At 39.1% G+C, this 16,355-nt stretch overlaps 2 protein-coding genes across 19 annotated transcripts in view; both read right to left on the bottom strand.

The window, feature by feature from the left end:
* LOC141758524 (calcium-activated potassium channel subunit alpha-1a) overlaps nt 1-15,079 on the bottom strand; it is a 96,355-nt gene extending 81,276 nt beyond the window's left edge. For all 17 annotated transcript variants that reach the window (XM_074620045.1, XM_074620031.1, XM_074620048.1 and 14 more), the window contains exon 1: nt 12,697-15,079. In XM_074620045.1, the coding sequence (XP_074476146.1) occupies nt 12,697-12,921 (225 nt within the window). In that variant the 5' untranslated portion in view covers nt 12,922-15,079. The remainder of the gene's footprint in view (nt 1-12,696) is intronic.
* A 156-nt stretch (nt 15,080-15,235) lies between these two features.
* LOC141758523 (disks large homolog 5-like) overlaps nt 15,236-16,355 on the bottom strand; it is a 38,002-nt gene continuing 36,882 nt past the window's right edge. For both annotated transcript variants that reach the window (XM_074620029.1, XM_074620028.1), the window contains exon 33: nt 15,236-16,291. In XM_074620029.1, coding sequence (XP_074476130.1) covers nt 16,188-16,291 — 104 coding nt within the window. In that variant the 3' untranslated portion in view covers nt 15,236-16,187. The remainder of the gene's footprint in view (nt 16,292-16,355) is intronic.

Genomic DNA, 16,355 nt, shown 5'->3' on the forward strand with positions numbered 1-16,355 from the left:
TTTAGATTGTTCTTCCTGTAGTTTAATTAGCCACAATGTTGATACACAAAAGGGCCATTAGATAATCGTTAACCCTAACCAGTAAAGACTAATAATTGTCATGGATAATCATTGACTCAAATCTAGCAATATAATCATGATTTTCATATATACAAGTATTGATTAGTGCAGCTTTAAACTCCAAATGCTCCATTATGTTAATATTGTCCTGCTGTGTCAGAAAAAAAGGCTTAATGAAACCAAAAAAAAAGGTGCTTAAAGACACTAAAACTCTTCAAGCTGAGATGAGCTGCACAGTTGAGTGACAAGTTACGCTTTTCACATTATAAAGTGTCACTTCATTCATTGTTAATAAAAAAAAATATTGAGCTATCAGCTTTAAAGGTGCTAAATGTGAGATTGGGAGCATTTCTATTGCCTCTGTGCAGCTCTCAACATGGCGATGGCTGAGCCAGTAGCTCGCAGCCAGTGTTGCCAACCCTTTTTCCAATGAAAGTAGTTAGCATTAGCTCCAAAAGTACACTAAAGTCGTCAGATGACGCCATGCACTCATTTACATATTGGTGACGTCATTGCGCATCATTTGCATAAGGCTTAGTGGTTGTGTCGGCTGACGTAACGTAACGGCATTATCAGCTGTAACCACCGCGTGAGCTAGCCAGTGCGACATGCTCCCGTGCACGAACATGCACTTAAAGGCGCGCACGGTCGGTCCGGCGAGGTCAACAAAGCAGAGAAGCTCGGATTACAACACACACAGAGGGAGAGTGACTTCATTCTCTGCTCAGGTAGACATTATTCCTCTATATCTTTACATAGCAAATAGTTGTTTGATGCTGTATTAATGCTCTGGATATCGTATAGAGCACCTTTAAATTGACATAAAGGAGTACAATACCACCTACAGAAATCCAAACCTTAATAGAAAGTACCACCTACGTTTTTTGTTTGATTGACAGCTATGCAAAAACACAACATGAACAACAGCTCAATAACTAAAAATCACCACTTCAGAAACATAAATGCACCAGTCTTATTATAGTGACCGGGCTCAAGGCTTCCAAAACAAACCCACGCTCATGCATGCACGCATGCATACAGTAAACATACAGAGTGAGAGCAGCAAAGAGGCTCCAGGAGTGTATCCATGGCAGCCACTGAGCTCCTGGTGTTTCTGCTCCACTGAGTGGGCTGCCTGCCTGCCTGTCTGTCCACCTGTCTGTCTGTCCGTCTGTCTGTCTGTCTGTCTGCTGGGACTGGCATGATTCACAGAGCAGGAAATTGAGACAGGATGCAGAGGTTAGCCATGCTCCCTGATGAAACACCCCACAGCCTCAAGGCTAACACGACTCAGACTCTTTACCCTGTGACATCCTACTCCTCCTCTACCTTAATGGTGTCACACATCACTCTCTCCGAGGCCTTTCTCCTGCAGCTCTGCTCGTCATGTGGGATTAGTTGATGCACATTTACATAGTTAGAGGGGGAAAAAGAACTGTTCTGAAAGTTACAGCTTATGTGGTTGCTATTAACGTGTGTGCACACTATTGCGGGAGTACTTTTTATGTTGGGGTGTTAATGCCCAAGATCTCAACATGCCACATTCTACAGGTGCAGAATAGGCTACATGTCTGGCGGGATAGAGCAGCCGGCTTCGAAGAACTCCTGGCATGCAACAATGCGACACGTGTTATGCGTCCACTGCACCATAGATCTTTGGAAAGCTGGAGTTGGTGCACTTAAGTAAGGGACTCAATGAATATGGTCCCCAACATATAGGTACACAGTTGTGAGACAACACAGGCATCTGTTTGCCAGCAGTCTGGTTTAATATGAAGGATGAGAAATCAACTGTAATCTATTACTTAAGTTAAAGAGTAAATGCTGGTAATATTCTATAGTTTTTGTCACTGGCATTAAATCCCATGAAATCTTATTGTCACAGAAATCTGTACAAACGGCTTCACTTTTATAAAAAGGGTAAACAATTCTCCTGAAACAGTTGGGCATTGTAGTTTTTAAGCAAACATTATTCAAGTAGGATTAAAATGTGTATTTGTTGGGGACTATTTTTAGCCACGGATTTGGTGCGCTGGTGAGTATTTATGGCAGCAGGATGGTGTATACGGGATCAACTTAAAATACACTACAGTGCCCACGTTCATCGTGATGTGGGACCTTGTCATCCTGTGCAACGGTGTGTGAATTAGTGGCAGTGGACAGAAGGTTTTTGGCATCATTGGGCAAAAATTCCACAATAACCTTTCAGCATATTGTAATTCAAATGTTCTGAGAGATAACTAGAGTTCTGCACCTCCTCATGGCTCTGTTTTCAGGCTTTAGAAAACCTAGCCTGTGACGGAAGACTTTGGCGAATCACAGGTCATTTCAGAGAGAGAGTGTTCCTATTGGCTGTTCATTCAATGGAGGCAGCCGTCAATCACTCGGGAACTCCGATCAAACGGTCAAACTAGGCAGCGCTGATCAAATATGAATCAATATTCTGTTACTGTAATGCCTATTCCTCGCCTCAAATGTTTTGAGAAGCATCTTGTAGTGTACTGTTTAGCTGTAAAATGAGAAAGTTTGCTCCGGCTGGTGGGCGGTGCTTGGTATTTCCTCAACTTATCTCAACATGGCTGCAGAGTCACAAACTGTCTCACCAAAGCACCAAATGTGTATTAATCCACAGGTGAAAATAGTGCCCAACAAATAGACTATTTACTTTGTGTAACATTTGCTAAATATCAGCAGACTTATCCTTTAAAGTAGGGCAGCAACTAGCGATTATTTTCATAGTTGATTAATCTGTTGATTATTTTCTCGATAAATCAATTAGTTGTTTGGTCTATAAAACGGTGATAAATGTTGATCAGTGTTTCCCAAAGCCCAAGATGACGTCCTCAAATGTCTTGTTTTGTCCAAAGCTCAAAGATATTCAGTTTACTGTCATAGAGGAGTAAAGAAACCAACAAATATTCACATTTAAGAAGCTGGAATCAGAGAATTTTTACGTTTTTTTCTTAAAAAATTACTGATTCAATTAATAACGATCAATTGATTATCAAAATAGTTGGCGATTAATTTAATAGTTGACAACTAATTGATTAATTGGTTAATCGCTGCAGCTCTACTTTAAAGTAAAGTATTAAGAAAGGAATAATTAAACTTTTAAATAAATTTCCTGCAACTTCATTAAATCAATGTTTGCAGAAACGTATGAAAGCATCAAAAATGAAAAAGCGAACTTGTCAGCAAGTATTGAACAGAGGCGTCATTAGCATTGTTGAAAGAAAGGAAAGCAAACCTACTAATGCAATCATTTGTCATGAAAGCGTGTCAAGAACTGGCACTGTACCATTTTTAGGGTTTCACCAGACTCTATTATACTAGTTATCATAACAATATACTAAACAAAAACATGAACAATCTTGAGGAGCTCAATGTTTGTTCAGTGCCATCAGCTAGATGTGAAAAGTTCAATATGACAAAATGACCAAGTTTCAGAAAATGGAAATAGTATTATTATACCAGTACTTACGTATTTTACACCTTTTAATGTAAAAAAAGGTTTCAGCCTGGTATTCCATAACGGTGTCCACCCACACGCCACAAATTTCAACTGTCTCCATTATTATTACGAAATAGCTGGCTGCACTAAGAAATTCAATCATGTTCAGAGCCATTAGTCAGAGACAAGCAGGACCAGCAGCAGGCCTTGTTACACTTCCTCCAGCCGGTCCAGAGCCCCGCAGCACTAACCTGATAACACCATAATAACATGTCCAGCTCACTTAGGAGCTAATGCAGCCAACGAGACACAGGGATGGAAAATTCTGTGAAACTGCAATTTAGAAAATGAGAGGCAACAGGTATCAGCTGTGTTCAGACTGTGTTTCCCATTTATTTATTTGTTATTTGTATCTTTTGCTATAATAAAATGGGTAAACAGGCACTTTTGCAGCAGTTATTTTATACTGTGAACCAAACTACTGAGACTTTCCAAGGTTACATCCATTTATATTGAAAAAAAAATGTCATTAGACTGGTCATGAAGCAGAGCCTCAGAGGGAATTTAAGTTAAATCTCTTTTCTTTTGAATCCCCTTAAGGAGATCAGGGTGAGTGGATCAGACTATGGGTTAGAGACGGAAAGGGAAAAGAACATGTTGTCACTCAGCAGCCTTTTGAATGAGTGTTAAGGAACTGTTAAGTTATATAAAGCTAATGGCATCCAACAAGCACTCCGGTTACAGCATTATAACCTCTTGACAGTCCCTACAATATACTGACACCACACGATGAAAATATCACAAATTAGCGACAACAGGACCTATTTTTAATAAAAGAAAACTAATGAAAAGGTGGATAAAGTCACAAAATACAATACTGATAATAGTTAAATAGTATAAATTACTTTAGGAGCATCATATTGATGTTAAAAATAAACTGTAAAACCACTAAACCTATGGTCTAAGTTGCTATAAGAAATAATAAAGTTGGTTTACCATTGCTGAGGATTTCTTATTTATTAATGGTTCAGAACTTGTTGATATGCAGTCCTGCTGAATAATATATTGCATCCTCGGCTGCTCTCATGAAATATAGTAGGCATAATCAATAACACATTGAGCGTTTAGGCTTCTTATATTTATGACTGTGCAATTCAAATTGGTTAAACAAACCGCTTGGTGAAATGAGACACTAATACGGCTTAGTGAACACATTTTGTTATTCTCAGATGATGGAGCAAGTGTTTCCGCCAGGAGCTGTGGGGAAGTATTTGTCGGGAGGCTGATGGATCTAAGAGTTCTTCTGGGAATGGTTGATGACTACTTCATTTAAAGGAATGCACTGATAATACACATGAAAGTCAGTATCGATCATACAGAGTACTACCACTCAGCCTAGGGCTTGGCAATCGCAATATAGGCTCGGCCTATATGTATTTATTTTTCTCAATATGACATCTGAAGAGCTTATTGTTGTCGTGTAAGTATGAACAGGTGATGGACCGCGTGCAGGCCTTGACCGTGAGTGTGAGAGGCTGCAAGGGCTTGAAATGGTATAAATATGAATGGGACAGTACTTTGCTGCGACATATCACATTACCTTGACGATGCCAACTGTGGGTTTTTATTTTACATTTTTTTACTGCCTATTTGAACGTCTTCCGGACTTATGAGGCGAGAGGTAACTGTCAAAAAATCTACTTGTTTTTGTCAAACTTCCGTATTCAAAATTAAAAGAAATGGTTGATGAATAAACCAGGTATTCAGTATTCATTATATTTCATCTTAAATCCTTAATGTTTCTGTGTAAATCTAAATATGCCTGGCTCCACAACCCATGTTTCGTCCTCTTTGAAGCCTCCAGCTTCCCCTGGTAACCGTGGTAACCCTGTGTTTAATGTCACAATGCTATGAATTGTGGGTAATTCAAAGTCTGTAGGAATGCAGACTTACAGAAAGTGTTCATAAATGGTTCAAAATGTCTGCGTGAGAGCTCTCAAGGACTCAACGATTTGACAGTGGGACAACCCAAAACCCTCACGGACTTTGTGGGAACATGCTTCAAAGTCTGTGAGTCTGTGAGCGTGGACATCGGGATCGGGCCTTTGTTTTCTTTCCAAAACACTTTCCAATAACGTCACAGTTCACATGAAGCCTTCTCTGACTTTTTCACCAACACAACTCTATGAAACACTTGACCTGCTGTATTTATGTGACGGTGCACTTCCCTGTTTTAATGAATAAAGTGACACATGCATGGCTGTAATGAGGGAAGCCGTTAAGTAGGCTTAATTGGGCATCACGCTGTTTTCCCTCCAGCACTTTAATGACCAAATCTAAAAATGTAAACTGAAAACACATTGGCTATGGTATTTTCAAAATGCCAGTAAAGGCAAGAGTTCAAAAGATTAATGATTTGTGATTCATGACATGCTTCTGTCTAATTATTCTTTAAAGAGGGGTCGAGGTCATCTTAAGGTCACACGCAGGATGGAGAACGTTGATTTAGTTATAATCATATGGATGTGATGTTTACTTTTGTAAAAGTTTTACATCAAGAGCTGGTTAAACAATCTTCCACTGGACTTTATTTTAATGAAATGAAAATAGACGGGATACATTTTTAATGTAGCAGCCGACGCCAGAGAAAGTAGATGAAGTCATTACACCCACTTCTCCTCTTTGTCACTTTGATCAATAGTCCTAGCCTCCAAATATAGGTTTCACTATCTCGCCTAAATCCAGTCCTCCTGACACCAGAGGTCATCGATCAACATCGCTAGCCTATTCTCAGGGTCCACCACGATCATTCCTCAAACGGCGAGCACATGAAACTAGAATAGAACATGCGGCTCGCGACACAATTTCTGCAAAAGTGAATAAATTATTTAAAAATATATTAATACAGATCGCATTAATAATAAATCAAGACATTCTCAAAAGGAGGAAAAACTTCCTGAAATATCTCATAACTGATCTATGGCCCCTCGGCTGTGTGAATAAAGACTTTATCACATGTGGCACTTGGCCCCGTGCCCTTCTAATAAATGAGTCTCTGAATGAATGAATGAACGCAATGATTTGGTTAATATCTACATTAATACAGACAACAAAGAGCAACTAAGCCTTCAGTCAGCAGCTATACTCGGCTTGCTATGTGGAACCGGGAGCTTAAATTGGACACGATGCATTGTTATTAATAAATGACACCTGTTGATGAACATTATCGCAAACTATTTGAAATAGTTGAAAAGAGCAAAACTGTGAAATGTGGCTACGAAAAATCAGTGAAAATGGTTAAGGACTATCTGCACAAGCCAGTAGAGTGACTTTGTGTGTGATTTTCATTACAAAAATATTAAAAATAACACAACATGTATACGTAAATAAAAAATTTTTTTGTCTTGCAACATACTCAAGTGCATCTTTTGTCTTACTGGCTGACAAAAAGCAGCAGAGCGGGCTCTCTGGCACCGTCGAGATGTTTAACATTTGTGTTAATCTGAGACCTGTTGGATCCCAGATGGTGCAGTGACAGCCAAGCTTGCAGCATGCTGCGTATATTATGCAATGTGAGTAGCTAATACTTGCCTAACTAACTACACAGCCGATTAAAAAGACATTACAAGGCAATATATATGTGATTTTTTTTTAACAAAAAAGACTGAAGGGCTGAATTGCAGACTTTTGTGGAAGGATTGAAGGTCCAGAAGTTAAATAAATGATGCTGCCTTCAAGTGCTTCTTCTTTTGAGTTCATATTTGAAGTGTTAAAGCTCTCCTGGCTGCAGATTAACTGAAATGGACACTAAAGAAATCTGGCTCTTGTATTTTTTATTAAATTCTGCCGCAGAGCGCCAGTTTGTGTTTCAGATATGGTGAGCAAAAATAGCTAATGTAGTTGATGTTGTGCAGCATTAATATTCACTCTGCTTGACGTGTTGCTATTGTGTGTGTGTGTGTGTGTGTGTGTGTGTACGTGCGAGAGACACACAACAGCAAAGTGCCACTCCGCTATTCCAACTTTCTGACTCGTAATTACCACTGTTCGATCATGAGCACTCGTCTCATAATTACAATATTTCAGACGACACTTTAAAGCAGAAGGAGAGTGTCTCTCCATCTGAATCCTCCAATCACCCCCACCGACCCCCAAACACCCCCCACCCACCCAACCCCACGATGCACCTGACACATCTGAGGACACCGTGAGTCACTGCCAGAGGACGCACATGGTGCTCTGTCTGTGTGATGCAACCTGCCTTTTTAGATATAAATCAAACATTATTCAACCAGAAATGGACACGACATAAAGACACCATGCAATAGATGTTAATTATTGAAAAAGAGTATTACTAGCAGAACAAGTCACTTTGAGCGAATGCTAACGTCTGCATACTAATAATGTTCACCATCTTAGTTTAGCCTGATAACATTCGCTAACTAGCACCAAACACAAAGTACAGCTGAGGCTGATGGGAATGTTAGTTTTGCAGGTATTTAGTCACAAACCAAAGTATTGGACAAATTAAAATGTTGACCTGATGAAATTTCACTGCAATCGTTGTTCGCTCAAAACTAAAAATGTCAACCTCTTGATGACGCTAGAGATGCAGATGCAGGAGATGACCGAAGTTATTACAATTCACTCTGAGAGGAACATGAATGTATGTACAAAGTTTCACGGCAACCGATAGTGGTCGGCCGGCCAAAATTGCCAGAGCCACACAGCGAGAGTGGCTAAAAATATGGTATAGGCGAATGCTTCGGGTGCCATCCATCCATAGGGGCGCCCCCAAATAAGGGAAGAAAAAAAATTATAATCTTATAATTTCTACTATTTTTTACTAATACTATTTTAATGCTATTATTTCAAAATATTACAAAAAGCCCACAACAACATGACTATGTTGCCTATTAAATAGGCCCTATTTTCCGTGTTGCCTGCAGCATCCCCCAGGCGCATCACCTTAAAAGCTGACAAATAGCAAGAGTTGACGTCAGTTACTCACACCTTAAATTAGCCATTAGGGAAAGTTAGAAAGACTATTCAGGTGTTTGGGGGATTACTTGTATAACTACATCATTTTGAGAAACACAGTAGTGTGATTTGCATAGCGTAAAATGATTGTTGTTGGAATTGGATGCGATGCAAGGGGCACCAGCTACAATCTTGCCTAGGGTACCAAATTGGTCAGTGCCGGCTCTGGGTGAAGAGCCTCTTTCAATACCTTGAACACACAACACATCGACCTTTTGTCTACTGTTGGATATATGGTGTCTCAAACCTCCAGCAGCTCTCCTGAACACAGATTGAATGAACAATGAAACACATTCCTTCAATGAAACTTGAAAAATGACTGAGAAGCTGCCACAGCTTGTCATCCTCCCATCATGAGTACAGTGCCATTTACAATTTCCCTCTTCCTCCCAGACGGATAATAGCCGTCATTCATCAGAACCTCACAGATGACGAGTTTCATCGATTACCATCCGACTGGGAAGGCAGACAGAGCCACTGAGGCTCAGTCTCAGAGACATGAGAGCTGTCAGAACTGAACAGAACGGGGGCAGCGAACGCCCCGCCGAGGCTGGTGGGGGGGGAGAAAACAAACTGGAAACCAGAAAAGGAGGAAACTGATTATCAACTCCCATCTCTGAACGCTAACAATGTGCACTGAAAGCTCCATGTTTTGGGGCTGCTAATGACATGCACAGACTGGGAGGGGTTGGGAGGTGTTCCTCCAACACAACCTGCCACATCTCACTGCCGAGACAACTGCATAACAGAGACACATTTACTCTTATAATGAAATCCTTTGCTTGCTAGTTGCTTAGCAACAAAAACACTGATTCATATGGCACATACCGTATGCGCCTGACACTGCATTTCTGACACTTTTGGAGGAAGGTTGATTCTCGGATGAGAAAAAGAGGGTGAGAAGAAGAAGAAGAAGACAGGGGGCAGGAGTTATGAAATGAATTCAGGGAGAGCAAAAGGCACAGAGGGGAAGATTGGAAGTGAAAAGATGACCCGTCTCTGGCTGACTCCCACAGAGGAGCACAACAGGTTGGTGGAGCCCACCAGCTTCTTCTCTTGGCACAAGCTGAGCTAAAAAACACAAAATCTGACTGCTCTCTTGTATTCACACATGAACAGTGTTCGACTCTGAAAGCAACAACCTCATCCTGATCTGATTTTCACTGATATATTTCCGTACATATATAAATAAAACTTAAGATGCTGAGACTCTTAGCTAATCGATCTTCCCTTTAAAGCAGCAGTGGGGAGAAATGGAGCAAATATGATAAAGAAAATATATATTTTCATAAAACGGTCACTATATCATGACAGTATAGTGCATGAGACAGGTAATCTGAAAAAAAGAAATCATGTGCCTCTTTGTCCTGCAAGATTTCTCAGACCGGAGGAAAACAACCAATCAGAGCCGAGCTGGAGTCTTGCCGTCTATGAGCAGCTGTCAATCACTCGCAAACTCCTTTCAAACGGTCAAACTAGGCAGCGCTGATCAAATATGAATCAATATTCTGTTACTGTAATGCCTATTTCTATCCTCAAATGTTTTTGTGAAAAATCTTGTAGTGTGCTGTTTAGCTGTAAAATGAGAAAGTTTGTGACCCGCAGCCATGTTGAGATCAGTTGAGGAAATACCGAGCACCGCCCACCAGCCGGAGCACAGCCAATAGAAACACTCAATAGGATTGGCCAAAGTCGATTTTTTTAAAGCCTGAAAACAGAGCCATGAGGAGGTGCAGAAGTCTTTTTTGTATTTTCAGACATTTTAAAGACTATGCGATAAACTAAATAACCAAAAACATATCAGCAGAGATGAAAGTAGTCGTTATAGTTGCAGCCCTAATTGTAACCAGCTTCAACCAAAGCATGGAAATGATACAGACGTCTCCCTTCAAAAGGTCAGCACCACCATGCATGCAGCCTTTGCCATTTCTCTGCCTGTCTGAGAGATGAACGCACACACATTAGGTAACAATATAAATTGCTCCATCTCTGGCACTTGTATCAGTGAGTCCATCTATATTATACATGGAAGAATACAAACTTTAAGATACAGTTAGAGTAAGATGACATACAGCAGAGAAACTGCAGGACTGCGGGCGGCCTCGGGCAGATGGTGTCGTAACAATTGTGAAACAGAAAATCTAGTGGCAGTCTGCCTTAAATGTTATGAAAATGATTTCTGGGGATTATGCTGTGGCATGAGTGTTAGCCTCCACACACACACACGCTACAGATGCACACCACCACTGGTAGGAGAATGTCTGTTGGACATCCAACAATGTACGACAGCTGACGAACTCTGTGTGTCCTGAACAGGCAAAAACTATTCCTGACTTTTGGAAACGTGTCAAACAAATGGTGCTGCACGGTTCACTGGAGGGCTTCACTCACACTATGTTGATGGGAACGTAAATCGTGGGAAACTATGCTATGGATGACAGCTATTGTTTAATTACATATTGGTCTTAAGGCAAGAATCTCACTTTTTCAACCAAGTGTGGGTTCATCAAAATTACAAAATAAATTGTGTCTCCACCCCCAATAAAAGGGCAATGAATGGAATTTTCTATTTTGGTTATAGACTCTCTCTCTCTCTCCAACTCCTGACTATTTTGAGTCTAATTAATTTACCAAAAAAGAGACAAAACACATCCCGATATCATTATCGGGAATCCTTTTGGCCATGCTAATCGTGTGGTGAAAATCTGATATTGTGTCAGCCTCAGTCACTGAGCATTTAGAAATTACATGAAAAGATTCAACAGCAACATCTCTCTCCAGAAAGTGTCTGTTACTCTGATTAATTCACAGAACAAGCTGTGAACAGTTTTCATGGAGACTAATTATTCAATAGAAAGTAGTTCCAATGCAAGATTTTCAGATGCGGATTATCCAGAATCGCAAGAACATTGTTTCTAAGAAAGACAAGTTGCCATTATTATTATTATTTTACTGTTTTCACTGTAAACACATTCCATTCACCTCCATTGTACCAGAGTGGAGGCAGATCTCAGATGGAAAAACCTCAAAACATGGGCAAAGAAATCCCAAATTATCTGCATGACTAAACACAAGAGGAGATATTAAGTGGGAGAACTTTGGGGGAATTTTGGGTGAACCAACCCCTTTAAATATCCCATTTTTAACATCATAACAAGCCCAAATCTGAAAATGTTTTAAGAAAAAGAAAGGATAGAGTACTACTGAGATTTTTTTTTTAAATGTTTTACAATCCTGACTATAATTTGATTCTTAATATACAATTAATATAGTCAAATGTCAAAAAAAAATAGTTACATAAGGAAGAGAAACAATCATTATGTATTATATTGTGTGTTGGATCATTTTCAAATCAGCCTAATGGACAAATAAGAGGGTCCACCAACAAGTGTCAGCTGCACTTGCAACTAAAAACCTGCCCAAACACACTCTAGATCACCAGTGGAGTGACATGTTTTAGTATAATATCATCCATTGTTACTGTGTGTGACATTAAGCCAAGAGTAGCTGAGTTAATTATTCAAAGTCCTGCACCGTGCTCTCTGTAGATTGAAGGCCTTATTTAACACAGATTTAATTACAAACCCATTTCATAAATCAACCTGGCTGCTGCACTGTAAACATTTGCTGTTAATTTACAGCAGGATTTCAACAGTATTAACCTGTTATTGCTAAAAACTGAACTATTTTTGAACTGAACTATAATGCATTCTTAAAAAACAGCACTTTACTGCTGTCTAAAGTATCATCAGTAACAGTTTCATGCAGTATTTCTTGAATTCTGGGACCTGATCTGCACATGTGAGGATTGTACATTGTACATGGTTGTAAAATCAATGAGTTAGCTTTATTGTTCTTCACTCACATGTTATGGTTTGCATTATTGTATTTGTATTTATATGTATTTTTCATTAACAGTATACAGCTGTCAATTTCAGCAACAGTATAATAATGTTAATTTTACAGTAACAAAGGCAACCCTGCTACCAGTTCTTTACTGTTATTTTACTGGGAAATTCTTAACAGTGTGGACACATAGTTAGTTGTCTGGCTGTTATACAAAAAAATATAAATAAATAAGTAATCTCACTGGGGTGTGGTAGTTGTGGTGGTGGTTTTATGAGATGATGACTGGGTGTATATACCTTCTTCTTGGCGTTACAGTGGCAGCACACGGTCCACAGATATTTGAGAGTTCTCCACAGTAGGATTATGAAGAGACCCCCAAAGAAAGTGACCATGGAGGAGGCGAGGAAAGCCCACCACATCCGCTGGCCATTGCTGTCACAGGGCACATCTGGAGAAAAAGGGATGATGACGCTCATCTTGGAGATGTGGATGGACGGATCCGGGAATCTCTTCTTCGACATTATCGACCACCAACCACCTAACCACCCCAAAATCAACTCAAAGGTGGATTCAGACGCTCCTTGGAGCTCCAGCAGCCAGCCATGTTAAGTCAACCACCTCCAGGCTCCTCTTCTCTGCCTTCTTCTCATCTGGCTCCACTGAGCAAACGACAGCAAAAGTTGAGTCGACACACGCACACTGTTAGAATAAAAACTTCCCTCCCCTATAAATAAAAAATCAGGATATCAGTCGTGCGCCATCATGGCTGGAGCTGTGCGTCATCCAGCTTGGTTCTGTGCGTAAAAATCACATTTTTCTTGCAAAAACTCCTCAGAAAATTCACGATTTTTCCTCTCCTCTCAGTCCCGATGGATGAAACTGTATATGACGATGTTAAAAGAGTCGATTCACTCCTCCACCTTGTTTTAACAGCGCAGCTCAGCTGCTACTTGCGCGCACTGTTGAATGCGCTCCTCCTAAATGCGCGTTAGAATAAAGGTCGCAGTTTATTCTAGGGGCATGAAAACATGAAGGTTTTCTTGGTGTTGAGGAGCGCGTTTAGACCTTCTCCGGCTGTCACATCCATTTGTCGGTGGAGATGGCATCGCAGATTTACAGGTAGCTGGAGGAGGAGGAGGAGGAGCCATCAATAGCAGAGACGTCGATGGCTATCTGGATGATGTCTGGTTATTTATAGGGACCGCTTCATCCATTTTTGATGAGTGTAACTTTGTGGTTCCATCCATCTCCATCTTACTTTGAAACTTCTGTGGAGACACTTTCCAAGACTTAACTACTTTATCCATTTATTCTAAATTATTTTTATTTTTGTTCATAGCTTATTTTGTATATTGGTAGAAATTCAATTTTTTTTGTATTCTTATTTTATTCTAACGTTTTTATCTTATTCTTTCCTTATTATACTGTTTACTTGCACCAACAAAATCAAAGCAAATTCCTAGTGTATACCTCTTACACCTGGCAATAAACACGATTCTAATTCCGATTAGAGGATTTACATTATGTAGTGCTCAAACGATAAAAAAAAACACAATTTTTGAAGATGTAGCAGAGAATATCGTGTTTTCATTACTTATGTGTGTATTGAGGGTTTTATTGAAACAAAACCTCTTCAAACTATGAACTTAATACTTCATAAAAGCAGAATCTCCAACATATTTCAGCTCTTACAGTAAAAGAATAGCATCACTTTGGAATATAGGCTATAAACAATGTGGAAAGCTATTAAACAAGTCAATAAATAAAAGTATTTCTCTATAAAGTAGGCAGCCATGATGATGTGGTGTGAAAATATGAAAAAGTGACATCTTACCATTTCTCACCTAGAGTTGGTGGTTTACTCCCCCTAGTGGACAGAAAGTGGTAACACTTGATAATAACCATCATTTATAAAATGGTCAATAGATAGTTAATTAAACTTAGTTAAGTTATTTTACTGTTAACAGACAATTAAATGATAATTAATAATGTTTGCTATTAATAAGTACTGCTATCATTTCTGTTATTTTATCATTAGTTTGTGTAATAAATAATTAGTTTCTAAATTATATATTGTATCATAGCAGATAAGAAGATAACAATTACATTCTGATTACATTAGTAGACTATTTATAAGCAGTTTATTGTTGCACGCATTATAACATTTTATAAACTATATTAAGTATTTGTTGATTACTAAATGATTTGTAAACCTTTAAGAAATCATTTGTAAAGCATATATAAACATCACAGATAGATGGGCCAGAAACCAATTATTAACCATTGACAAACTACCAAAAATAACATTTATACTGCATGCAAAAAACTGCATGTGATTATCATAAAGTGGGCATGTCTGCAAAGGGGAGACTCATGGGTACCCATAGAACCCATTTACATTCACATATCTGGAGGTCAGAGGTCAAGGGACCCCTTTGAAAATGGCCATGCCAGTTTTTCCTCGCCAAAATTTAGCATACATTTTGAGCATTATTTAGCCTCCTTCCCAAAAAACTAGTGTGACATGGTTGGTACCAATGGATTACTTAGGTATTCTAGTTTCATATGATGCCAGTACCTTTACTCTAGCTGAGCCTGCTACAAACTCCGAAACATTAGATAGCAGCCAGGCCCGACGACGGGCTGTCGGATTTTTAGGAGGTTCGTTAAAAATCTATACAGCGTTTTGGAGAATTGATACAATAATTGATATATTAATATAGTTATTATAAAGTGTTAGCAAAGGGAATAAGTCTATCAAAAGCTGAGGATGTAATTCAAATCATCAGATGAGTAAACACAAATTATATTTCAATGTAAAACACAGACAACTTGTATTACAATAACCGTACTCTTGTTTTTAATATTTTTATAGAAATATTAACCTTCATTAGGAGAAGACCTAAAGTGTTTCATCCAACTTGAACATGAAATGTCGACAACGTGATGTACTGAAAACCCAAGAGGTGCATGTAAATGTGTTTAGTTGACAGCCAACCACAAATAAAATATCCCTTCTTAAAACAAAAAACAAAAAAATCCACTTGACAAAGAGGAACGGTATTGGCAAAACCAGTAGAACACACAAACTGGGACGAAAGAAAATACCTGCTGTGTGATTTATAATGGAAGTTGTAGTGTTAATAAATCCAATTAGCAAATATTTCTTTTTAGCTTGGCACAATATTATTTCCGAGGACTGAAATGATGAATGAAAAAAAAAAAAAAATAGAACAGAAGACTGCAACATAATGTGAAGGTAGGAAGCAAATTCGCCCCAATTTCTCTATAAATAAGAACATTAATTGGAAAATACCATCCTTCCTATGAACTAGACAACTACATTTGTATAACAAAAGTTCAACATCTTTGATTTGATTAGATAAATTAAATGGCAGGAATATAAATATAGAGAAGGGAACACAGTGGTCCACTCTATCTTCACTTCAAGAATAAAAGTCTTCAGCTTGCATCGATAAATGCAGACTTCCTGTGGTCCGACATATTCACGGGGACAAAAGTGGGATTAAAGGAGTGCTACTAGATGTAAAGGAAAATAAAACATTCAAGTATTAAATACTAGTGTAAACAAATCTATCTGTAGTACAGTACATCACTATTGTAGTGGGAATATTACATCATCATCAGTGCTGATATTGCTATATGTGAGTTAACCATGATGTCTGTTAGCTGTACCGATTCACTGTGTATCCCATAATAAAAAAAAATCACATCCTCTCTAATGTTTTGGAGTGAGGTGCAGTGACCGGTGAGAGAGGAGAAATTTCTACGGTGCTCCGTCTGGAATCCACAGCACTTTACTCTGTTCCTGCTCCACGATGGTCGTGATCTGAGTGCAAATGTAGGAGACGCTGCCTCCTTGGACAACGCCTGCAACACAGTGGGGGTGGGGAGGAATATTTACATGAGTGTTCAAGCATTTCTGTCTGATCGG

This window comes from Sebastes fasciatus, chromosome 20 (genome assembly GCF_043250625.1).
Source record: "Sebastes fasciatus isolate fSebFas1 chromosome 20, fSebFas1.pri, whole genome shotgun sequence".
Lineage (NCBI taxonomy): Eukaryota > Metazoa > Chordata > Actinopteri > Perciformes > Sebastidae > Sebastes > Sebastes fasciatus.